The 27665-nt window shown below is 36.3% G+C and overlaps 1 protein-coding gene across 2 annotated transcripts in view; it reads left to right on the forward strand.

The window, feature by feature from the left end:
* Nucleotides 1-27665, forward strand: part of LOC116749069 (serine/threonine-protein phosphatase 4 regulatory subunit 4-like) — a 65306-nt gene that overhangs the window by 36885 nt on the left and 756 nt on the right. For both annotated transcript variants that reach the window (XM_032623027.1, XM_032623026.1), the window contains exon 3: nucleotides 4912-5014. In XM_032623027.1, coding sequence (XP_032478918.1) covers nucleotides 4912-5014 — 103 coding nt within the window. The remainder of the gene's footprint in view (nucleotides 1-4911; nucleotides 5015-27665) is intronic.

Here is a 27665-nt window from a genome sequence, read left to right on the forward strand (position 1 = left end):
TTCACTCTATATGACAGACGCTAGGTCCATCCACCTCACTACATATAACTCAATTTCATTTCTTTTTATGGCTGAGTAATATTCCATTGTATATATGTTCCACATCTTCTTTATCCATTCATCTGATGATGGACACTTAGGTTGCTTCCATGTCCTGGCTATTGTAAATAGAGCTGCAATGAACATTGTGGTACATGACTCTTTTTGAATTATGGTTTTCTCAGGGTATATGCCCTGTAGTGGGATTGCTGTGTCGTATGGTAGTTCTTTTTAAGTTTTTTAAGGAACCTCCATACTGTTCTCCATAGTGGCTGTATCAATTTACATTCCCACTAACAGTGCAAGAGGGTTCCGTTTTCTCCACACCCTCTCCAGCATTTATTGTTTCTAGATTTTTGATAATGGCCATTCTGACTGGTGTGAGGTGATATCTCGTTGTAGTTTTGATTCGCATTTCTCTAATGATTACAGATGTTGAGCATTCTTTCATGTGTTTGTTGGCAATCTGTATATCTTCTTTGGAGAAATGTCTATTTAGGTCTTTTGCCCATTTTTTGATTGTGTTTTTTTTTTCTTGATATTGAACATTTATTTATTTATTTTTGGCCACGTGGCTTGTGGGATCTTAGTTCCCTGACCGTGAATTGAACCTGTGCCCCCTGCAGTGGAAGCGTGAAGTTCTAACCACTGGACTGCCAGGGGAGTCCCTGTTAAGAATTTTACATATACACGTGTATATGTGCGTGTATATATGTGTATATATATTTTTTACTATGTACATATATTTTTTACAATCTTTCCAGGTTTTGTTATCAGTGTAATAATAGCTTCATAAGTGATTTAGGAAGTGTTCTCTTCTGTTTTCTGGAAGAGATTGTGTAGCATGGTGTTAACTCTTCGTTACATGTTTGGTAGAATTCTTCAGTGAAACTATCTGGGCCTTGAGATTTTTTTCAGGAGTTTTAAAATATGAATTCAGTTTCCTTAATAATTGTAGGATTATTCAAATGATGTATTTCGTAGTGGGTGAGTTGTGGCAGTTTGTGTTTTTTGAGGAATTGGTCCATTTTGTCTACGTTTTCAATTTTATGTGTGTAGAATTATTCACAGCATTCTCTTATTATCCTTTCGATGTCTGCAGGGGCTATAGTGATATCTCCTGTTTCAATCCTGTTATTGGTAATTTGTATCTTCTCTCATTTTTACTTTGTCAGTCTTGCCAGAAGTTAGTCAATTTTATTGATCCTTTAAAAGAACCGGGTGTTTGTTTCATTTATTTTTTTCTATTGTCTTTTGTTTTTATTTCATTAATTTCTGCTCTTTATTATCTCCTTCCTCTGCTTGCATTGTGACTAATTTGTTCTTCTAGCTCTCGAGGTGGAAAGTTAAATTAATGATTTGAGATTTTTTCCTCTTCCCTTTCATAAATGTATGCATTTATTGTTATAAATTTCTCTCTCTGAAATGCTTCAGCTGTGTTCCAGAAAGTTTTATAATTTTCACTCAATTCAATGTATTTTTAAAAAATTTCCTCTTTGACCCATTTATTATGTAGAAGTATGTGATTTCATTTCCAAGAATTTAGAGAGCTTTCTGTTATCTTTTTATTATTGATTGCTAGTTTGATTCCACTGTGGTCAGAGAAAACTCTTTGTATGATTTGTTGAGGACTTTTTCATGGCCCAGCATGTGGTTTTTCATGGTATATATTCTTTGGGAACTTGAGAAGAATGTATATTCTACTGTTGTTGGATGGAGTATTCTATAAATGTTAATTAGATATTATTGGTTGATGGTGTTGTTGAGTTCTCTATCCTTGATTTTCTGTCTAGCTCCATCCGTTGTTGAGAGAGGGGTGTGGAAGTCTCCACCTACCTGTGTATTTGTCTAGACAACTTCTCCTTTTAGCACTGTCAGGTTTTTTTTTGTTTTTGTTTTTTGCAGTTGTATTTGGTGTATACACACTTAGAATTGCTATGTCTTCTCGGTGGACTTCCTCTTTTATCATTATATAATGTCCTTGTCTGTCTCTGGTGATTTTCTTTACAATGAGGTCCACTTTATCTGACATTAATATGGTCACAGCTGCTTTCTTTTGATTTGTATTTCTGTGATATATCATTTTCTGTCCTTTACTTTCAACCTGCTGATACTGTTGTATTTGAAATTAGTTTCTTATGGCTGCATTCAGTTGAGTAATATTCTTTAATCCACTCTGCCAGTCCCTGTCTTTTAATTGATGTAGTTAGATTTTTAACTTTAATGTAACTGTTGATATTTAGGGTCTTAAACCTGCCATTTAATTTTTTGTTTTCTGCTTTTTTTTCCATGAAATATTTTGTCTTCACATCTATGAGGTATTAGTGATCATATTTTTTAACTAATTGCAAAGTTAGTGAATAAAAAATTCGGTGAATGAAATTCACTGAATTCATATTAAATATTCCTGACATCAGTTCGTGCAGTGAGCTATCCATTCATCCATCCTTTTAAGAGACATTTACTAAACCTCTACTTTGGGCCAGTCATTGTCATATGAAACATTACTTTTTCAGATATTTCTCTTCTCTTTTAGTTCTTTAGTAGTGTATTTGTTTCCTGTGGTGCTGCAGTAAATTACCACAAACTGGATGGCTTAAAACAACAGAAATGTATTCTGTCACAGTTCTGGAAGTCAAAAGTCTGAAATCAGTATCAACTGAGTCGAAATCAAGGCATCAGCAGGGCTCTAGGGGAGAATCTGTTTGTCTCTTTCAGCTTCTGGTGGTTGTCAGCATTCTCTGGCTGTGGCAGCATCACTCCAGTCTCTGCTTTGTGGTCAAATTGCCTCCTGTTCTGTCTTTTCCCCCGAATGTCTCTTTTAAGGACACTTGTTATTGGGTTTATAACCTACTGGGATAATCCATGATGATCTCTTTATCTCAAGATCCTTTTTAAAAAAAACTTTATTATTTTTTTATACAGCAGGTTCTTATTAGTCATCCATTTTATACACATCAGTGTACACATGTCAATCCCAATCTCCCAATTCATCACACCACCACCCCACCCCCTGCCGCTTTCCCCCCTTGGTGTCCATACGTTTGTTCTCTACATCTGTGTCTCTATTTCTGCCTTGCAAACTGGTTCATCTGTACCATTTTTCTAGGTTCCACATATATGCGTTAATATACGATATTTGTTTTTCTATTTCTGACTTCCTTCGCTCTGTATGACAGTCTCTAGGTCCATCTACATCTCTACAAATGACCCAATTTCATTGCTTTTTATGGCTGAGTAATATTCCATTGTATATATGTGCCACATCTTCTTTATCCATTCATCTGTCGATGGGCATTTAGGTTTCTTCCATGTCCTGGCTATTGTAAATAGTGCTGCAGCGAACATTGGGGTGCATGTGTCTTTTTGAATTGTGGTTTTCTCTGGGTATGTGCCCAGTGTCAATTTACATTCCCACCAACAGTGCAAGAGGGTTCCCTTTTCTCCACACCCTCTCCAGCATTTACTGTTTGTAGATTTTCTGATGATGTCCATTCTAACAGTGTGAGGTAATACCTCATTCTAGTTTTGATTTACATTTCTCTTTAAGATCCTTTTTCAAATTAAGATAACATTCACAGTTTCCAGGATTAGGGTGTAGCCATGTTTTTTGGGGGGGCCACTATTCAATCCACTACAAGTAGTACCTTATATGCAGTTTTAATTTCCCTCTTTTGATCTCCTCCTCACCTTGGCATGGGTCTCCTGTTTCCCTCCCTTCTCTTTTCCTTCTTGATTTTGTCTTTTAAAGTGTTCACTTAGAGAGTGATGAGAATAGTGGAATGATTGTGCTGACCTGTATTTCACAGCCTACCGTACTGCAGCAGGGAAAAAGCCTTTTTTCACAGCAGGGCAGCTTCATTTAATCAGAATATTCTGCTTATTAACAGAACTTATAAAACTCTGAAGCAGATAAATATAATGCTTTAAAAATTCTTTTAAAAACCATGTTATGGTCTTATATACCTATAATAAATAATTCCATTTGAAGAGTTAAGTAAAAATAATTTTAGTTAAGGTAAATAAATATTACGGCATCAGTAATTAACATTTAAATTGGTATCAGTTAAGGATAGGTGGAGTTTCCCTCTGAGGTGGTGCCACGTTTACTAGCATCTTTTATATACATTTCAAGTACTTGCACCACTTATGTTGGTTAGCTTATGTTTTAAAAACAAATAATTTGTTTGCATGGAAGTGGTTTTTTGGAAGAATCAGAACACTTTTTCTGAGGTATTTAGGCCACTAGAGTATCACAGATTATTTTGGTAAAACCTTAGTGACCTAATGAATATTCTGTCAAAAAGGTACCATATAAATATACCCTACTGACTTTTAAGAATATAGAATATATATCGTTAAGTTTCTGGCGACTCAGTCTAGTGCAATAGGTAGTTTCATTGTCCTAGAAGAAAGTTGTATGATTCTGCTGTAGTTGATTTTGTTGCTGTCCCTGCTGTTGTTATGATTATTAATATTTTACCATAATGAAATTTATCATTTATATTTTTATAAAGTATAGCAAACTGGCAGGTCACAGGAAAAAATAAGGTAGAATTTTAAAGTAACTAATAATGGTCTCAAAATTTTTAGACTTCAGCAAGATGTGTGTGTAGATAGAGAATCTTGTTTTAGCATAAGCATAATTAATATCTTCATGCCTTTGTTATAAGATTGACTTAAAAAGCCAGAAATTTCAGTTCTGGCTTTATTTGTATATCTAGATGATGTGTTTAAAGTTTAAAACTGTCAGAAGTCTGAGTGTTCGTTATTAAAAAGCAGTTGTTTTGAAGTTAATCCCTGCTTTTTATAATGTAAATTATAATTACAAATTTATAGTTACAAATTTAAAATTTGTGTTTTCTTTGTAAGTGCTGGTCAAGATATCCAAGGAACAAGCGTGATTGCAAATCTTCCATTTCTGATGCGACAGAACCCTGCTGAGACACTTCGGAGAATCTTGCCAAAAGTCAGAGTAAGTTGCTGTGAAATAAGATTTGAATTCACCGTTTTTTTCCCAGTAGTACGTTGTCATTGTCAGGAGAAATTTTCAGAGCTTTCGATGGCTGATCTTTTGTACCTAATCCTTGAGTGGAGGAAGTATTATGATAAACATTTTGAATTATGTTGAAAATATTTAAGGAAATTAGCTGATGGAAATGGAGAAATCTAGATCTTAAACTGTAAAGATTTCGTTAATCATTTTCTCAGTAGAGACATTATAATGTTTTCAGTAGCTCAAAAAAAATCTTAGTCTTATAAAATCATAGCTACCTTATTTGGTATTCTGTTGACTTAAATATATATTAATAGTATTTCTAGAACATTTATAATATGGTTTAACTGATAGTCCTAATAATCACCGTGGTGCCTGCTAAAGATTGAATTGTGGCCATTGCAGTTTTAGTTTTATATTTAATTGCTTCCTAAATTCCTTCAGAATTAGTTTTCCTGCCATAAATAAAATATTTGATCTACTAGAACTTTCTTTTCTCTATTTAATATTTACTCATTATTAATATATAATATTAAATATTTAATACATGCTATTTATTATTTATTTGTAACATGTGCAAAGTGCTGTTCTTCATTAGAACTTGAATGAACAGAACAGATGATGTCTTTGTGTCTTCAGGGAGCTTATAATACTAATGGGATCAGGGAGGTTACCTACTAATGGGGATTCTGTTTGCTAATAGTGAGTTTTGTAGACTTTGCTTTGACTTTCTGTTTGGTTTAACTTTTTTATAAAGTTTAAATTAATTTATATGTGTTTAAAATACTGTAATTATTAGTGTGTCCTTGGGTTTTATTTTTAGGCATATATGGCATGTTTCCAGTGATGTAGATCAGGGATATACCACGTTATTTTTATAAGATGTCCACGTTTCTATGCAGGCGATATGGATTTTTTTTTTTTTTTTTTTACTGATTACGGTGGTGAATTGAGAAGATGTTTGTTTTAGTATCATGTGTGATTCAAAAGTGAATGAAGCTTTTTCATGTCTGTTTTTCCCAAATCATTCCATAATTTCAATGGAATTAAGTCTACACAGTCTAGGTTTAATTTCACATTCAACTGAAGTGATATTAACTGACCTAAGCTTGTTAGCATGTCACCTGGGAGTACCAGTTAAACAGTAGTAGAAGGGAACAGGTGGTTAGGTCGTCTTAACTAAGGAGTTATTGTGCATAAGCAAATGAAATTTAAAGCTAAAAATATTGAGCACGGTGTATACTCTGTGTTGAGCAGGCTAAATCCAGACCACAGGCCGCATACTGCAAGTTAAAAGTTTCATAAAGCAAGAGTAAAAGATGAAGCATAGAGAGTAGTGAGCTTTAGGTGGTCTCTAAATTATTTTGAAAAAAATCCTTTGCTAATGAGTTCACAATAAAGTTAACTAAATAATAACTCCTGAGAAATCTTGATTTCATGGGAATGTATAAAGAATATTATATACTCACATATAGAGCATATTTATACAAAGAATCAAATGTCTCTGCAGAAACTATATAACTGAGTTAGAGAGGGTAAGATTTTATTAAGCTTTTAAAGTTATTAAGTTTAATTCATAATACAGAAGATTAACTGAAGAAAGGGAGGTAAAGAAAATGTATACTAATGAATATATACTAAGAAAATCTTAGTAGCAGCCATTTATGTAGGATTCTCATTTATTTTGCCCTGTACTAAAAAAGGTAGAAAACAGCCCCAGATTAGATTCTATATCAGGAAGACATAAAGACTATGGAAAACAATTAAAGAACAAGCATAGGAGAGTATTTAATTGTGTGATTCTGATTTATGTAAAAATGCTGAAGAATTAAGCAAATGGGAAGCACTTCTTTATGGGGGCAATAATAATGACTTTTATGGAGGGTTTAATATAAAATGTAGGCAGCTAAACATTTAAGCAACCCCACATCAAATTCTAAAACCTATGAGCAAATCATTTAAAATCATAGTATTCAGATACTATTAAGACTTGTTGGTACTCACAGAACCTTCTTTAATTCTGCCTTGCTTCTGTGAGTGGTTACTTCCAACTGATAAAAGTATGACAAAAATTGCACATAGCCACTTTATTCACTCTTGCCATGGCCATAGTTTCTTAGCTAATTTTATAAAAAAAGCAATCTTGTGTCTCAAAATGAGCATTTAGTAATAACGGCCTTCTCATTCATTCATTCATAAAAATTTACTGAGTACCTCCCGTGTGCCAGGCACTGTTCTAAGCACTGAGAAAACAGAGGTGAACAAAACAGAGAACTCAACCCCAAGGACGTTTCCAGAGGGGGAAACAGACATTAAACAAGTGAGTGAGTGTAAAGAACAGGATCAAGTGAGGGGGCCATTGGGGGAGTTGGGAAAGTGGGAGGATACTGACTATGCTTTGGGAGGTCAAGGACAAGGACACATCTTTGAGGAACTGAAAACTGAAGGGATAGGAGGAAACAGCCATTTGAGTAGTCAGGAATGAGTGGTCCAGGCAGAGAGAGCAGGAAGAGTTTGGTGGAACTGCGAGAGGTAAGCGTGGTTGGAGTCCAGTGGGTGGGGGTGGGTTGTGAATCGAAGAGAGGACAGTGACGGAGCATATGCAAGTGTTGCTCTTTCCTAGGACAGTGGAGAGCCACTGAAGACTTTAAGCAGGGCGGTGACTTATCCCACGGACATGCTACAATGATCATTTGCTAATTGTGTGGAGGGTGGATTGGAGCAGGAGTTGGGAAGCTGCAGCATGAGGGCGGCTAATTAGGACAATAGAGTGGTGGATACATCCAAGATGCATTTATTGGGAGAGAATGAACTACATAATGGATCAGATGTGGAAAGCGAGGGATGAATTCCAGATTATTTCTGGCTTGAGCTTCTGTATGGTTCTGCTGGTTTTGAGTGTCTTGGTTGATAATTTATTAAATCGATGGGGAAAAATAGTTGGAATACGCTCCAGTGCTAACCTTCAGTGAATGGTTTATTTTTAGAGACTTTAAAGACATGAATAATAATTATTTTATGTAAGAAGTTAATCATTGCCCAGATTCTTTTCATATTTATAACAGTAGTATAAGCCGCTTTTAGAACTCCTGCTGTACCTTCTCTTTACCTTAAAGAACATCAGATAAAGTGATGGAGATATTTCTGGGCTTATGTATTATAGAAATTCACCAAACAAGATGTTTTTCATTCTGTTTTTGTGTTTTTTTATTTGTATTTTATCTTTACAATAATGAATTGACTGAAAAGTGGTTTAAAAAATAGGTTGCTATTTTCACTGCTTTAGAGATGAAGGAATTTAAGGTTAAAAATAAAGTGGCAGAAAGAGAGGCACGATTAGAACTGAGCTAACCCACAGTATTTCTTCAGTTTACTTTCTAAGTTATATCTAAGTGGATGATGAAGGATAGTGCAGTTAGATCACTCGTCTCAAGGTTAATTTAAATAAGAGTCCAGAAAGGAAATATTTTGACCTCCAATTTAAATTCTCTATCTAATTCTAGATATGAGACACTTCTGAATATACAGTTGACTCTTGAACAGCACGGGTTTGAACTGGCTGGGCCCATCTATGCTTGGACTTTTTCAATACACATGTGCCATTGTACTACACGATCAGAAGCTGGTTAAATCTGTGGTTACGGAACCTGGGATATGGAGGGAGGGCCAACTGTAAAGTTATATGTGGGTTTCCCACTGCCTGGAGGGTTGACTCCCCTAAACTGCATTGTTCAAGGAACAACTGTAGTAGTTATATCTGTTTTATTTGATTTCATCCTAGGGTATCTTTTGAAAAGGAAAACAGGTTTTTTCTGTGGTCTTTATTGATTAAGTTTGAATTCTTTCCACAATATATTAAGTTGAATTAATATTGGATGTTAGATTTGACTTGAACTTCTGGTTGTCTAGAAATGAAAGAATTTGTTTTGTCAGGATAAATTTCTGAAATACTGTGGTCCTTTATAATATGTGAAATAGTAATGATATAATTAACCATGTAATATCAGTGACTCCTTTATAAATGAAGTGCAAAAAGAAAGTCTCTACCTGTTGAGTTATTGAACCCTGTTATCGTTTTTTCACTTATTTTGGGAACCAGAATAAGGCGTAAAATTGTCTATTAAAAAATGTGCAACGTCAGGAAGAGATAAAAATAACTGTAGGTCATTTATTGAGGTCTGACAATGTGTCAGACACTGAACTCTGTCAAACATTTTACACGTTTTTATCTCTTTGAATGCTCATGGCAGTTCTGTAAGGGTCACTTGATTGAGGAAGAAGCAACTTAGGTGAGTAACTTGCCCAAAGTCACGGTGCTAGCAAGTGGTATAATTAGGTTTGAATAGGGAGTCTGACTCCTGGGTCCTCTCTCTTAACTGCTATACAACCTCTTCATTAGCTCATAATGACTGCAACAAATATGTAATATATAATTTTAGTTCCTCAGCCTGAGTCATCTGTCTTGTGGTTATTGCAAGAGGCCTCCTTACTGGACCTTTTGCTTCCCCTTTGCTCCCTGGAGCCCATTCAGCCAGAGATCGTTCATTTATTTAGCATCAATTTACGCATTACTTAGATGAATAAAATTGTATATATTTAAAGCGTACAGTGTGATGATTTAATATATGTATACATCGTGAAATGCTTACCCCAATCAAATTAACTAATACCTCCATCATCTCACATAGTTAATTTTTTTCTTCAGTGAGATCTCTTAAAGATCTTTCAGAGAGATCAGTCATATCTTTTCTTCTTGAATGAAAACTACTAAAGTGGTGTGGTAGGCAGAACAGTGGCCTCCCAAAGATATCAGGTCCTAATCCCTGGAACCTGTAAATGTTACCTTATTTAGAAAAAGAGGTTTTGTAGATGTGGTTAAGGATCTTGAGGCAGGGAGATTATCCTGGATTATCTGGGTGGGCCCTAAATGCCATCAGATGTATCCCTATAAGAGGAAAGCTGAGGGAGATTTGACCCAGACATGGAGGAGAAGGCAGTGTGAAGGCAGAGGCAGAGATTGCCGTGATGAGGCCACCAGCCAAGGAATGCCAGCAACTACCAGAAGCTGGAAGAGGCAAGTAACTGATTCTACCTAGTGCCTCTGGAGGGAGTGTGTCCTTGCCAACACTTTGATTTTGGCTGAGTGATACTGATTTAGGACTAATGGCCTCCAGAACTGTGAGAGAATACATTTCTGTTGTTCTAAGCCACTCAGTTTGTGCTAATTTATTATACCAACCACAGGAAAGTAATACAAGTAACTTCCCATTTCAGATAGAGTAAAACTCCTTACCATGCCCTAAAATGACCCTGACTAGCTTTCTGATCTCATCACCTACCCTTCTTTTCTCTTTCTTCCATAAGGGCAGAAGACTTGTCAGTCTGATTTATCACTGTATCCCCAGAATCTAGAACAGTGCTTGGCAAAAACAGGCACTCAAAAATAATTTTAAAATGAGCATTGATTGAGCTTGATATTCTGAGACAATAAGTGTCTACCTGAAAGACCAGTGACACTTGATCCACTAATGGCATTTTTGGATGAGAAGTAAAAACAGGATATCAGTGGAGTGATATAATGCTGACTTACGTTTCTAGAGAGACCGTTTTTGGGGGAGGAGTGGGAGAAAGATATATACTAGGGAAAGGATAAAAGAGACATAATTCATCAATATGAAACTTAATCATTTGAGATCAGTAGATGTGGTCTACGAATCTTTTGATTCTGAAAATATTCATTAGTTCTACTTTTATTATATTATGTTTTTCCCAATGTGATTATTTGAGCATTTTATATCTACTGAATAGAGGTAGATTTTTAAAAGTTTATTTTAAAATTTTTATAGATAGCCTTTACTATGTAAATAAATATATTTGTTACTAAAAGCTTTACTTACTTTCTAAGGTCTATTTCAAGTAGCACGGATATGTGAATAACCGATAATAATAATGTGAGGAACCCTTCCTGTGGGCCAGGCCCTGTGCTCAGTGCTTTAGACACATCCTTTTAAACCTCTTATAACAACTCCACACCATGTATTTATTCTCATTTGACAGTTGAGAAAATCTAGGCTTAAAAAATTCAGTGTTTTGACTAGATATTTTGTTGAAGCATACAATTATATAATTTATTCCTACAGTGCACCAAGGAAAAAAGAAATAGTCTTAACTAAAGGAATTAAAGAGCACAAACAAATGATACAAATTGCTTTTTCCTTTGGTTTGCAGTTCAAAAATAAAAGTACCTGTCTTCCTCACTCTAGGTGATGTTTTGTGAGTTAAGTTAAAAGTTAAGTTCTGAAAAAAGCACAAGGATTTTGTAAAGGCAACACAGTTATACATAATAAGCAGGACATGATGTTCTAACTCCCTACAGGTCATAAAGGGCCCGCAGTAGAGTAGGACTCTACTGACAGGTTTAGCATTGAACGACACTCTCATGTGAAGTAAGGTGAAGAAGAAAGTGAAGTTATTCCTATAATGTCAGATTGATGGAGAAAAATCATCAGGGTCAGACTTGACCTTATGAGGAGTTTTTGCGGGATAGGAAGCATAAAATTGTGTAACTTATTCTTCCAGTTCACTAAGAAAAAAAAGAAGTAGTATTAACCAAAGGAATTAGAGAGCATGGACAGATGGTATAAAATGACTCTTTCTTCTATGGTTTACAGCTGAAAAATAAAAATACATTGATCACAATGCATTTTGAAAATAATGTCGGTGTTATATCTTTTTATGTATATCCATTTGTGTTTAAGGACAAAATAGAGTAACATCATTAATTATTAGACAATAGTAGTAAATTCAGTGGAAACACTGGCTGCAAATATAGTTTTTTCTGGGCATTTATAAAAAGTTACATAAGCTAATATTCTTAATAGATCTAAAAATATTCCCTTTCAGTAAGCTAAATTCTAGTGGAGACCAGTGTTCTCACATGTGCTTCTTAGTCATTCAATCATGTTATTTTTATCCTGCCTAAGATAAAAATGAGCTGGAACTTCTGAATTTCTTAATTAGAAAATCTTTTATTTCTGTGATAACGGGACCACCGTTATCACAGAAATACTTGAATATTGTTTCTGACTTTAGGCATTTGGATGATACAAAGGATAATTTATGGATATTTTAATTTACAATCCTTGCAAGACTCTAAAACAAAGAAGATATTCACATGCTCCACTGTAATAAAGGTCTGAAATGTTTGATTTAAAACTGTATGGATTAACTAGGCTTTTGGCAGTGTGGTGAAGCGGATAGCCTAGAATATGTTCCCAAATCAGAACATCTAGAAGCTCTAGATAAAGTACAAGAAGCATTCTTTTAAATGTATGGTTAAGCTTATAAGAGAGTAAGGAATATTCAAGGCTCAGAAGCAAAGCAATCAGTTCCACTTCTACTTAGGATATAGACGTGTGCAAGAAAACATCACTCCCATTCTAACAACAATGGCATGTTCACAAAATTCACATCATCATAACTTTTCCTGAGCCCGTCAGAAGTGGTCACAAAGCAATCAAGTGGACTGTATTCAGAGGAGCTCTCTGAGGAAAGATGGGACACAGAGACACTGACTTTTGACAAGAGTGTAAGAGGAAGACGTGGCCACCCCAAAGAATTGTTAGAAAAAATCAGCTAAAATTTGGACAAGTTTTTAAAGATTGATCTGTGGGCTCGTGTGTCAGTTTGGAATAACTCAGAGCTGCAGACTCAAGGGAACTTTGCACTCACTTGTGAGCTCTTTTCCCCAGGCCTGCTTGCCTTGGCCGGGGTAGGAGACTGGAGAGGACCTCCTCTGGTGATGCAGGTATGGTGATGATTGCTGCTGGGGGACAGGGGACACAGCACTGCCCACTTCCTCACAGTGACATGCACGGACATACAGGGAATTTCAGCAGCGGGTTGGGTACTATAAAAGAATCAAATGAAAATCCTAGAAATAAAAAAAGGATGATATCAGAGATGAAGTGTTTCTCCAACAGGGCCAACTGGGGAAAGAATCAGTGAACTTGAAGGTAGAAGTTATCTAAACAAACAAAAAGATAAAAAATAATGAAAAAATGCAAGAGAGCATTCAGTGGCTTTGAGACAGTATAAAGTGGTATAATACACGTGCAATCAAAGTCTCAGAATGAGAGAAGAGAGAACTATTTGCAGAAATAGTGGCCAAGACTTCTTTGAGATTAATCAATGACAACAAGCCAAAGACCCAAGAAGCTCAGAGGACGCCAAGCAAGGTAAATACACACACACCGTCCGCCTAGGTACATCGTGATCAAACTGCTGAAAATGAAAAATAAGAGACAGCCTTGGGAACAGCCAGAGACAAAAGAAACGTTAAATATAGAGGAACAAATGTGAGAACTAAGCAGCCTTATGGTCGGAAAATATGCAGGCCAGGGAGCAGTGGAATGTGTATTAAAAGTACTGCAAGCAAAAGCAACAAAACAGCAAAAAAGGTCAACAAGAAATCTGTACCCAGTGAAAATACCTTTCAAGGATGGAGGCAAAAAACTATTTTGGTTTTAGACAAATAAATCGAAAGAATTCATTGTACTAGACTTACACTATAAGAAATGGTGAGGGAGGTTCTTTAAGGCAGACGTAATATAATACCAAATGGAAATTGGATTTACGTGAAGAAATGCAGAGCTCCAGAAGTGGTAAAAAATTAAGGTAAATGTAAATGAAATAATAACAGTTCTACACAGATTCTTCCAGAAAATAGAGGATAAAGTAAGAACTTCACAAGCGATTCTAGGAGGCTAGCATTATCCTGATACCCAAATAAGACATAGACATTACAAAAAAAACTATAGATGCCTATCCCTTATGAACTTAGATGCAAACATCTTTTGAAAAACAGCAGATCAAATTCAGCAATATAAAAGGGCTAATACATCATGACCAATCAGGGTTTATCACAGTAACTTAGGGTTGGTTTAAAATTCAAAATCTAATCAGTATAAGTCATCATATCAACAAACTAAAACAAAACAAAAAACAGAATGCCACCATCTGATCATCTCAGTAGATTTAGGAAAAGCATGTGACAAAACCCAACATCATTCCTGGAGAAAAAAACCCCAAACTTTATCATACTAGGAGTAGATAGGAACCTCCTCTGTGAAAAACTTGCAGGTAACATCGTACTTAAAGGTGAAAGACTGAATGTTTTCCCCTAGTATCAGGAACAAGCCAAGAGTGTACACTTCTTACTGCATTTGTTCAACACTGTGCTAGGTATTGTAACCAGTGCAGAAAGGCAACAGAAAGAAGTGAAAGGTATCCACATTTCAGAGAAAGAAATAAGGCTGCCTTTTTCTGTCAGATGACATTGTCATCTATGTAGCAATCTACAAAAGAAAAATATTTAGAACTGCTGAGTATGGAAAGGTTGCAGGATGCCAGATAAATGTACGAATAAATTGTATTTCTACACACTAGCAATAAGCAATTGGAAATTGAAGTTTTTCTTAAACAATTAAAGTATGTAATACTTAGGGATAAATCTGATAAATGTGTTAAGACCTGTATACTGAAAACTATAGAACATTGCTGAGAGAAATAATAAAAGAACGAAGTGAACGGAGATACACCACGTTCATGGATCAGAAGATTCAGTATTATTATATATTTATATAAATATATAAATATATAAATATAAATATAAATCTATATATTTAATGCAAAATAATAATTCCAGCACGTTAGGGTTTTTTTCTGTTGTAGAAAGTAAGTGAATTCTAAAATTCATATGAAAATGCAAAGGACTTAGAATAGCCAAAACAATTTTGAGAAGGAGAAAGTTGGAAGACTTTTATTACCTGATTTTGAGACCTAATATACAGCATAGCAATTAAGACTATGAATACTGGTATAAAGACAAATCAGTGGGAGATACGGAGAGATTTTTTAAAAGCCCATAGATATGTTCCCAGTTGATTTTAACACAGGTACAAAGGCAATTCATTGCAGAGACGATAGTCCTTTCAACAAATAGTGCTGGGTCAGTTGAGAAAAAAGTCCATACTTTGTACCACATACAGAAGTTAACCCCAAATAGATCATAAACCTGAGTGTTAAAAACTAAAATCGTAAAAACTTCTAGAAGAAAACATAAGACTAAGTCTTTGTGACCTTGGGTACACAAAGATTTCTTTATATATATGACACTAAAAGTATGATCCATAGAAGAAAAATTTGATAAATTTGATTTCATGAAAGTGTAAAGCTTTTGCTCTTCAGAAGGCAGTTAAGAGAATGAAAAATAAGTCATGGAATGGGAGAAAATATAAATCACATACGTGATGAAGCATATGTGTTCAGAATACACAAAGAACTCTCAAGACTCAGTAATAAAACAACCCAATTTAAAAAAAGGCAAGACATTTAAACTGATACTTCACCAAAGATTTGTGGATAGCCAATAAACGAAAGATGTTCAGTATCATTAGTCATTAGATAAATGCAAATAAATTTATACACCTGTTAGGGTATATGTACTAAAAAAAACCCTGATAATACTAAGTATAGACAAGAATGTGGAGAAACTCAAACTCTTATACACTGTTGGTGGAAGTGTATCAATAAAGTTGTACAACCACTTAGGGAAACAGTTTGGCAGTTTCTCAGAAGTTTAAACATACACCTATTGAATCACTCAACCAGTTCACGTCTAAGGATTAAGAGAAATTAAAGCAAGTGTTTATATAAATACTTGTATATAATTATAATAGTAATTACAACTGTAATTATTGCAGTAATATCATTGCAACTCTATTTGTAATAACCAAAACGAAAAATAATCCACATGGCCATCAACAGGTGAATGGATAAACAAATTGTGGTATATCCATATAATATACCACAAACTAATGTTTATGTATTCTGAATCCAAGTCCTTTGTTGGTTATGTATTGAAATATCTTCTTCCACTCTGTGGTTTATCCTAATGTTTTAGATTAATTTTGTAAACAACATGTTTGGGTTTTATTTTTTATCCAATCTGACTCTGTTTTAATTAGAACATTTCATCCATTTACTTTTAATTGCATATATTATCTTACTATTTATTTGTTTTTTCTGTTTGGTGTTCTTTTTTTGTCAATTATTTCCTTTTTTTGAATTAATGAAGTGGTTTTATTACTTTACTTTCCGCCCCGTCCCGTTAGCTTGGAACTCTCTTTTACTTTTCCTTTGTTAGTGACCTCAGGGATTATAACGAAGACACATTACCGAAGTTTAATGTTCATTGGTATTTTTACCTTCTTTCTGATAATATGAGCTCTTATTTATGTGTTATTGTTGTCAGATATTTAAATTATTTATGTATTTCAAGACTCACAGTTATTACTGTTTTATATAATCAATATTTATTTAGATTTACCCACATATTTATCATTTTTTGTTGCCTATAGTGTTTCCATTTGGAATCATTTTTCTTCTGCCTGAAGAAAAATACCCCTTAGTATTTCCTTTAGTACAAATCTGCTAGTGACAAATTCTGTTTCTCTTTTTTGGCCTGAAAATGTATTTCACATTCAGTTCTTTAAATTAATTTTTTATTGTAATGCAGTTGATTTACAGTGTTGTGTTAGTTTCTGCTATACAGCAAAGTGAGTCAGTTATACATATACATATATCCACTCTTTTTTAGATTCTATTCGCATATAGGTCATTACAGAGTATTGAATAGAGTTCCATGTGCTATACTGTAGGTTCTTATTACTTACCTATTTTATATATAGTAGTGTGTATATTTCAATCCCAATTTATCCCTTTCCTAAATATCTTTAAATATATTTATATTTATATATTTATATTTCCTAAATATACCAATTTATGGGTGGTAACCATAAATTTGTTTTCTACATCTGTGACTCAATTTCTGTTTTGCAACTGGGTTCATTTGTATCATTTTTCTAGATTCCACATATAAGCAATATCATATGATATTTGCCTTTCTCTGTCTGACTGACTTCACTCAGTGTGACAATCTCTAGGTCCATGCGTGTCACTGCAAATGGCATTATTTTGTTCTTTTTACGGCTGAGTAATATTCCATTGTATGTGTGTACCACATCTTTATCCATTCCTCTGTCGATGGGCATTTAGGTTGCTTCCATGACCTGGCTATTGTAAATAGTGCTGCAATGAACATTGGGGTGCATGTATCCTTTCAAATTATGGTTTTCTCCAGATATATGCCCAGGAGTGGGATTGCTAGATCATGTGGTAGCTCTATTTTTAGTTTTTTAAGGAATCTCCATACTGTTCTCCATAGTGGCTGTACTGATTTACCTTCCCACCAATGGTGTAGGAGGGTTCCCTTTTCTCCACACCCTCTCCAGCATTTATTGTTTACAGATTTTTTGATGATGGCCATTCTGACTGGTGTGAGGTGATACCTCATTGTAGTTTTGATTTGCATGTCTCTAATAATTAGTGATGTTGAGCATCTCTTCTTGTGCCTCTTGGACATCTGTATGTCTTCTTTGGAGAAATGTCTATTTAGATCTTCCACTCATTTTTTGATTGGGCTATTTGTAAATAGATGTTTTATGAGCAGGATTTTGGCCTATCTATATGGAGGTTTCTTGCTAGCACATGTGTGGCTTCTTGAATCTGTGGCTTAATTTGTCAGTTTTGGAAAATTCTCGGACATTATCTTTTAAAATAATGCTCTGCTTAATCTTTTCTCTCCTTCGAGGACTCCGATTTCACATATATTTGACCTTTTCATAGTATCTTCTATGTCCTTTATCTTCTTTTCCATCCTTTTCTTTTTGTGATTCATTCTGAGTGTTATCTTGGCCCATGTTTCAGTTCACTAATTCATCTGTGTCTACGTTGCTTTTGATTTTTGTATTTTTCTGGTCTGGAATTTCTGTTTAACTCTTGAAAAAATCTGCCATATCCTTTTTAAAAAGTATCTTTGATTTTTCTGTCAAAATTCTCAATAGTATCTTTTATTCTTTTGAACCAGGGATGTATCAGAGAGCACCAATACCTGGGGCTCCTTTTGGTACTTTTCTATTTCCTGTTGCATCTTCTGGTTCTCATTCATATTATCTCTTTGTGTGCCTGGATATTATTGATTGTGTGCTTGATCTTGTCTTTGACAAATTATTCATAGAAGTGTTTGAGACCTAGGGTAATATCTTCCTCTAGAAAGGAAGATGTTTTCTTCTGACAGCCACTTAACTGCACTAGCAATAAAGTCTCACTTAATCCAGTTTCATGCGTCAGATGACTTGAAACTGGGTTATTCTCTCTGCAAAGGCTGGGCTACTTTATTTATTTTAAAATTTTTAAAATTTTATTTTTTTATACAGCAGGTTCTTATTAGCTACCCATTTTATACATATTAGCGTATATATGTCAATCCCCATCTCCCAATTCATCACATCACCACCCCCTCTCCATGCCACATTCCCCCCTTGGTGTCCATATGTTTGTTCTCTACATCTGTGTCTCTGTTTCTGCCCTGCAAGCTGGTTCATCTGTGCCATTTTGCTAGGTTCCACATATATGCGTTAATATACGGTATTTGTTTTTCTCTTTCTGACTTACTTCACTCTGTATGACAGTCTCTAGATCCATCCACGTCTCTACAAATGACCCAGTCTTGTTCCTTTTTATGGCTGAGTAATATTCCATTGTATGTATGTACCACATCTTTATCCATTCGTCGATGGGCATTTAGGGTGCTTCCATGACCTGGCTATTGTAAATAGTGCTTCAGTGAACATTGGGGGTGCAAGTGTCTTTCTGAATTATGGTTTTCTCTGGGTATATGCCTGGTAGTGGGATTGCTGGGTCATATGGTAATTCTATTTTTAGTTTTCTAAGGAACCTTCATACTGTTGTCCATAGTGGCTGTATCAGTTTACATTCCCACCAACAGTGCAAGAGAGTTCCCTTTTCTCCACACCCTCTCCAGCATTTGTTGTTTGTAGATTTTCTGATGATAACCATTCTAACTGGTGTGAGGTGATACCTCATTGTAGTTTTGATTTGCATTTGTCTAATAATTAGTGATGTTGAGCATCTTTTCATGTGCTTCTTGGCCATCTGTATGTCTTCTTTGGAGAAATGTCTATTTAGGTCTTCTGCCCATTTTTGGATTGGGTTGTTTGTTTTTTTAATATTGAGTTACATGAGCTGTTTTTATATTTTGGATATTAATCCTTTGTCCGTTGATTCATTTGCAAATGTTTTCCCCCATTCTGAGTGTTGTCTTTTCGTCTTGTTTATAGTTTCCTTTGCTTTGCAAAAGCTTTTAAGTTTCATTGGGTCCCATTTGTTTATCTTTGTTTTTATTTCCATGACTCTAGGAGGTAGATCAAAAAAGTTCTTGCTGTGATTTATGTCAAAGAGTGTTCTTCCTGTGTTTCCTCTAAGGGTTTTTAGTGTCTAGTCTTACATTTAGGTCTCTAATCCATTTTGAGTTTATTTTGTGTATGGTGTTACGGAGTGTTCTAATTTCATTCTTTTACATGTAGCTGTCCAGTTTTCCCAACACCACTTATTGAAGAGACTGTCATTCTCTGTTGTATATCCTTGCCTCCTTTGTCATAGATTAGTTGACCATAGGTGCGTGAGTTTATCTCTGGGCTTTCTATCCTGTTTCATTGATCTATATTTCTGTTTTTGTGCCAGTACCATATTGTCTTGATTACTGTAGCTTTGTAGTATAGTCTGAAGTCAGGGAGTGTGATTCCCCTAGCTCTTTTGTTTCCCTCAATACTGCTTTGGCTATTTGGGGTCTTTTGTGTCTCCATACAAATTTTAAGAATTTTTGTTCTAGTTCTGTAAAAAATGCCATTGGTAATTTGATGAGGATTGCATTGAATCTGTAGATTGCTTTGGGTAGTATAGTCATTTTCACAATATTTATTTTTCCAGTCCAAGAACATGGTATATCTCTCCATCTGTTTGTACCATCTTTAATTCCCTTCATCAGTGTTTTATAGTTTTCTGAGAACAGGTCTTTGGTCTCCCTAGGTAGGTTTATTCCTAGGTATTTTAATCTTTTTGTTGCAGTGGTAAATGGGAGTGTTTCCCTAATTTCTGTTTCAGATTTTTCATCATTAGTATAAAGGAATGCAAGAGATTTCTGTGCATTAATTTTGTATCCTGCTACTTTACCAGATTCATTGATTAGCTCTAGTAGTTTTCTGGTGGCATGTTTAGGATTCTCTATGTAAAGTATCATGTCATCTGCAAACAGTGACAGTTTTACTTCTTCTTTTCCAATTTGTATTTCTTTTATTTCTTTCTCTTCTCTGATTGCCAGGGCTAGGCCTTCCAAAACTGTGTTAAATAGTGGCGAGAATGGACATCCTTGTCTTGTTCCTGATCTTAGAGGAAATGCTTTCAGTTTTTCACCATTGAGAATGAGGTTTGCTGTGGATTTGTCATATATGGCCTTTATTATGTTGAGGTAGGTTCCCTCTATGCCCACTTTCTGGAGAGTTTTTATCATAAATGGGTATTGAATTTTGTCAAAAGCTTTTTCTGCATCTATTGAGATGATCATATGGTTTTTATTCTTCAGTTTGTTAATGTGGTGTATCCCATTGATTGACTTGTGTATATTGAAGAATCCTTGCATCCCTGGGATACATCCCACTTGATCATGGTGTATGGTCCTTTTAATGTGTTGTTGGATTCTGTTTGCTAGTATTTTGTTGAGGATTTTTGCATCTATATTCATCAGTGATACTGGTCTGTAATTTTCTTTTTTAGTAGTGTCTTTGTCTGGTTTTGTTATCAGGGTGATGGTGGCCTCTTAGAATGAGTTTGGGAGTGTTCCTTCCTCTGCAGTATTTTGGAAGACTTTGAGAAGGATGGGTGATAGCTTTTCTCTAAATGTTTGATAGAATTCACCTGTGAAGCCATCTGGTCCTAGACTTTTGTTTGTTGGAAGATTTTAATAACAGTTTCAATTTCATTACTTGTGATTGGTCTGTTCATATTTTCTATTCTTCCTGGTTCAGTCTTGGAAGCTTATACCTTTCTAAGAATTTGTCCATTTCTTCCAGGTTGTCCATTTTATTGGCATAGAGTTGCTTGTAGTAGTCTCTTAGCATGCTTTGTATTTCTGTGGTGTCTATTGTAACTTTTCCTTTTTCATTTTTAATTTCATTGATTTGAGTCCTCTCCCTTTTTTTTCTTGATGAGTGTGGCTAATGGTTTATCAATTCTGTTTATCTTCTCAACGAACCAGCTTTTAGTTTTATTGATCTTTGCTATTGTTTTCTTTGTTTCTATTTCATTTATTTCTGCTCTGATCTTTATGATTTCTTTCCTTCTAGTAACTTTGGGTTTTGTTTGTTCTTCTTTGTCTAGTTTCTTTAGGTGTAAGGTTAGATTGTTTATTTGAGATGTTTGTTGTTTCTTGAGGTAGGCTTGTATTGCTATAAGCTTCCCTCTTACAACTGCTTTTGCCGTATCCCATAGGTTTTGGATTGTCGTGTTTTCGTTGTAATTTGTCTCTAGGTATTTTTGATTTCCTCTTTGATTTCTTCAGTGATCTCTTGGTTATTTAGTTCATATTGTTTAGCTTTCATGTGTTTATGTTTTTTACATTTATTTTCCCTGTAATTGACTTCTAATCTCATAGCCTTGTGGTCACAAAAGTTGCTTGATATGATTTCAATTTTCTTAAATTTACTGTGGCTTGATTTGTGACCCCAGATGTGATCAGTCCTGGAGAATGTTCCATGTGCCCTTGAGAAGGAAGTGTAATCTGCTGGTTTTGAATGGAATGTCCTATAAATATCAATTAAATCTATCTGGTCTATCGTGCCATTTAAAGCTTGTGTTTCCTTATTAATTTTCTGTCTGGATGATCTGTCCATTGGTGTAAGTGAGGTGTTAAAGTCCCCCACTATTACTGTGTTACTGTCGATTTCCTGTTTTATAGCTGTTAGTAGTTGCCTTATGTATTGAGGTGCTCCTGTGTTGGGTGCATATATGTTTATAATTGTTATGTCTTATTCTTGGATTGATCCCTTGATCATTATGTAGTGTCCTTCCTTGTCTCTTGTAGCATTCTTTATTTTAAAGTCTATTTTATCTGATATGAGTATTGCTACTCCAGCTTTCTTTTGATTTACATTTGCAAGGAATATCTTTTCCATCCCCTCGCTTTCAGTCAGTATGTGTTCCTAGGTCTGAAGTGGGTCTATTGTAGACAGCATATATGTGGATCTGTTTTTGTATCCATTCAGCGAGACTGTGACTTTTGGTTGGAGCATTTAATCCATTCACGTTTAGGGTAACTATTGATATGTATGTTACTTACCATTTTCTTAATTGTTACGGGTTTGATTTTGTAGGTCCTTTTCTTCCCTCGTGTTTCCCACTTAGAGAAGTTCCTTTAGCATTTGTTATAGAGCTGCTTTGGTGGTGCTGAATTCCCTTAGCTTTTGCCTGCCTGTAAAGCTTTTGATTTCTCCATTGAATCTGAATGAGATACTTGCCGGGTAGAGTAACCTTGGTTGTAGGTCTTTCCTTTCATCACTTTAAATATATGGTGCCACTCCCTTCTGGCTTGTAGAGTTCCTGCTGAGAAATCAGCTGTTAATGTTATGAGAGTTCCCTTGTATGTTATTTGTCATTTTTCCCTTGTTGCATTCAATAACTCTTCTTTGTCTTTAATTTTTGTTAGTTTGATTACTAGGTGTCTTGGCATGTTTCTCCTTGGGTTTATCGTGCCTGGGGCTCTCTGCGATTCCTGGACTCGGGTGGCTATTTCCTTTCCCATGTTAGGGAAGTTTTCGACTATAATCTCTTCAAATATTTTCTCAGGTCCTTTCTCTCTCTCTTCTCCTTCTGGGACCCCTATAATGCGAATGTTGTTGTGTTTAATGTTGTCCCAGAGGTCTCTTAGGTTGTCTTCATTTCTTTTCATTCTTTTTTCATTATTCTGTTCTGTGGCAGTGAATTCCACCATTCTGTCTTCCAAGTCACTTATCCATTCTTCTGCCTCAGTTATTCTGCTACTGATTCCTTCTAGTGTATTTTTCATTTCAGTTATTGTATTGTTCATCTCTGTTTGTTTGTTCTTTAATTCTTTGAGGTGTTTGTTCTTTAATTCTTCTAGGTCTTTGTTAAACATTTCTTGCATCTTCTCAATCTTGCCTCCATTCTTTTTCCAAGGTCGTGGATCATCTTCACTATCATTATTCTGAATTCTTTTTCTGGAAGTTGCCTAACTCCACTTCATTTAGTTGTTTTTCTGGGCTTTTGTCTTGTTCCTTCGTCTGGTACATAGCCCTCTGCCTTTTCATCTTCTCTGTCTTTCTGTGAATGTGGCTTTTGTGTCACAGGCTGCAGGATTGTAGTTCTTGCTTCTGCTCTCTGCCCTCTGGTGGATGAGGCTATCTATGAGGCAAGTTTCCTGATGGGAGGGACTGTGCAAGTTTCCTGATGGGAGGGACTGGTGGTGGGTAAAGCTGGGTGTTGCTCTGGTGGGCAGGGCTCAGTAAGCCTTTAATCTTCTTGTCTGCTGTTGGGTGGGGCTGGGCTCCCTCCCTGTTGGTGGTTTGGCCTGAGGCGACCCAACCCTGGAGCCTACCTGGGCTCATTGGTGGGGCTAATGGCGGACTCTGGGAGGGCTCATGCCAAGCAGTACTTCCCAGAACTTCTGCTGCCAGTGTCCTTGTTCTCACGGTGAGCCAGAGCCACCCCCTGCCTCTGCAGGAGACCCTCCAACAGTAGCAGGTAGGTCTGGTTCAGTCTCCTGTGGGGGTCACTGCTCCTTCCCCTGGGTCCCGACGTGCACACTACTTTGTGTGTGCCTCCAAGAGTGGAGTCTGTGTTTCCCCCAGTTCTATCGAAGTCCTGCAATAAAATCCCACTAGCCTTCAAAGTCTGATTCTCTAGGAATTCCTCCTCCCGTTGCTGGACCCCCAGGTTGGGAAGCCTGACGTGGGGCTCAGCACCTTCATTCCAGTGGGTGGACCTCTGTGGTATAAGTGTTCTCCAGTCTGTGAGTCACCCACCCAGCAGTTATGGGATTTGGTTTTATTGTGATTGTGCCCCTCCTACTGTCTCATTGCGGCTTCTCCTTTGTCTGTGGATGTGGGTATCTTTTTGGTGATCTCCAGTGTCTTCCTGTCGATGATTGTTCAGCAATTAGTTGTCATTCCAGTGCTCTCGCAAGAGGGAGTGAGCGCATGTCCTTCTACTCTGCCATCTTGAACCAATCTCTGGGCTACTTTAGGATTATCCTTGTCCTATCCCGGGGGGCTTACCAGTGCCTCTGTAAGGCTGTCAGAAAGGCTGCTTAAGTTTTCAGCCCCTCAGGAGCGTTTTCTAGAATCAGCAAATGCTTCCAGGGGAAAACCAGGCCCCAAATTACATGCTTAACCTTTCTGGGTTTCCGTTGTCTCTTAGATCTTGGATGTGAAATTTTTCCACTACCTTGTTAGTTTCCATATGCCTTTGTACAGATGATTTTTATATTTTGTCCGGCTTTTTAAATTATCCTCATCAGAAGAGCTGATTAGAATTACCTACTCTGCTGTTACTGAAAGAGGAAGTTCCCTTTCCTTTTTTTTTTCCTTCTTAATTTAATCTCAGAACAATATTAATGCCAAATAATTTTTTTTTATATACCTGCATATACCCTGTCATCCCCTCTACCCCTACACAGATCGATTGATTATTTTCTAATGATGTGTTAGGAATAGTCCAGAACCTAAAATTAAATATGCCAAAACACTCGTGATGGATCTTTTTTAAACTTTGAATTCTTCAACACCCTTTTTTTTTTTTTATTGGGATGAAATTGTTTTGCAGTAGCAGATCTCCACTTCTGGTCTATATTTGCTCTGTAGGCAAGCTTATCCACACACCCTTGGCTTAAATATCATCTATATAAATTTTATCTATTCTATATTAATTCTTATTTATAACAGATCTTTTCAGAGTATCAGAACTGTATATACAATTCCCTGTTTGTACTCTCTCCTCGGATGCCTCAACGTCACTTCAAAGTTAGGGAGTCCAGAACCCAGCTCCTGCTATTTCCTCTCGACATCTGGGCTCCCTCCAGAGTCCCCTATCCTAATGGGTAACCTTCTTATCCACCTGGCTTTCAAGCAGGGATGTGGGGAGTGAGTCATCCTTGATACTACCTGTCTTTTACTACTTGTTTATACAATCCTGTTTATTTTATGTTTTAAATATTGAATCCACCCACTTCTCTCCAGCAATACTACCTCCACCCTAGTCCAAGCTATTATGAGGGTTCAAGTGATCCTCAACCACTGCCTCCCTCCCTTTCCATCCTCCCTGCTTTCTAATCCTTTTCAACTGTATAATCAGCATGCTATTTCAAAGCATTTAAAACTACAATTTGAATATTCTGTTGCTCAATGCATCTAAGGCCCTATGTGATTTGGGCTCTGTCTGCTTCACTAGCCTCTGCCCCACCCCCTTCGCTCTGTGCTCCAGGCACACTGACCTCTCAGCTCCTGGAATCTACCAACCTCCTCCTCACTCCTCAGTGCCGGGAATGCTTGCCTTCCTACTCTGCTTGCTTTCCTGCCTTCCTTTATCCTAGCTTTTGTCTAGTTATCTCTTTCTCTTCACAAGGTCAGTTGTCACTTCTTAGTGGTCCCCTTTCCTCAGAGGAGTTCACCCAGCAGATGCTCTATGGCACCTTGTACTTCTTATCCTTAGATTTTACCACACTTTTTTGTTTTGTTTTGTTTTTTTTTCCGTACGCGGGCCTCTCACTGTTGTGGCCTCTCCCGTTGTGGAGCACAGGCTCCGGACGTGCAGGCTCAGCGGCCATGGCTCACGGGCCCAGCCGCTCCTTGGCATGTGGGATCTTCCCGGACCAGGGCACGAACCCGCGTCCCCTGCATCGGCAGGCGGACTCTCAACCACTGCGCCACCAGGGAAGCCCACCACACTTTTAATTACAGGATGAACAGGTACATTGTTAGCCATGCTCATTGCTAAGTCTCCAGCTCCTAGCACAGTGCCTTGAATGTAACTAAATGGTTATTTGTTCAATATTTGAATGTACACAATCAATAGCAGTCCCTCAAAGGTAGGGAACCACGTCTTTGACTTTTCTCCAGTTTCCCCGAATACTTGGTGTGATGTTGGTACTTAATAAATAGTTGAGAATGAAATTAAAATTATATTTTCAGAATTAGATTTTCATTGGGCTACATTAGAGGGAGATGAGGATAGAAGGGAAAAGTACTGTGACTGACTAGAGAGGAAAGGAAGCGTTAGACTTGCCATTCTTTCCAGTGCTGCCTCTCCCGCCCCCGAAAACAGTTTCTAATTTTTTTCAAAAGATGTTTAATTAAATATGACTACAGTGGATCATTTGAAATGGTTATTTATAACTCTTGTGTCCATTAAGTAGTTATTTCTTTGATAAGCACATCCTTTCTTTGCAAGTTTTAAATGACTTTATTCACATTTCAAGCCTAAATTACCCATGATTCTAATTTATTATGTGTAAAAATGACTTGGCTGGGTCGTCCAGCCCAAAGTTCAGTTTCAAAACCGTGGTATTGAAATACATTGATTTCTTCTGGTGTCCTTGTGACTTTGCATGACTGGATACTTCATTGCATGTTTGCAGTAGTCACATGATGGTTACTATTGGTATTGATATTTCCTGTTTGGAAAGAGATCTTTGGGATATTTTATGTGTACCTCCTCATGAACCTTGCTAATCACTGAAACACACATTCAAAGAAAGGTAAAACACACCCTTTTAATCCCTGTCTACTGCCTCCACTTTATTTTCCCTCTCTGATTTTGAACTTCAGCGCTCTCAACTAGTTCTCTCCACCCTTTACTTAAGTGTGGAACGTGGCAGTCAGTGATAGGGAAGAGAGCGAGATGCCGAGATACCACAGTTAATTGTTAAAGGCACTTTAGGGTTGGCATGTTCCAATTATTCATATTTAATTCAGTTGTAAAGTCTTTTATAAATAGTGTAATTTTATAGTGAAAAGAGTTGTTCACTATTAGTGTTAGGTACTAAAAATTCCCACACTTATGACCCTCAAAACCCCAGATATTTTATATGTCCTAGGTTTTTAGTATTTTAATATATAAATCCATATTATTTAATTTCAAAATAACCAGTGATGTTATCTCTAAAAATATACAAAGGTACTTTGTAATTTTAGGATTCCTTTACCTTTAACCAGCACTATTTATCGTAGATATTTCCTGTTTGGAAAGAGATCTTTGGGATATTTTATGTGTACCTCCTCATGAACCTTGCTAATCACTGAAACACACATTCAAAGAAAGGTAAAACACACCCTTTTAATCCCTGTCTACTGCCTCCACTTTATTTTCCCTCTCTGATTTTGAACCAGTTTTATTTAATAAGTTTAGTTTCCAAATGCATGAACCCAAAATCTTTGCTCTTTCGGAGTAAGCCAGTGATTTACTTAGGCTTCTCTATGTTGTGTTTTGTAAAGAGAAAGATCTTCTTGATGCATTATAATGCGGGTTTCTTGGCGACAGCTGTTTCCCTCTCTGCAAGGACATTACATTGTTTTACAAAATGCTTTCTTGCACCATTCATGCTAACTTAAGAATGAATTTAAACACCGTAGCATCTAGTACA

This window comes from Phocoena sinus, chromosome 2 (assembly GCF_008692025.1).
Source record: "Phocoena sinus isolate mPhoSin1 chromosome 2, mPhoSin1.pri, whole genome shotgun sequence".
NCBI classification, from domain to species: Eukaryota; Metazoa; Chordata; class Mammalia; order Artiodactyla; family Phocoenidae; genus Phocoena; species Phocoena sinus.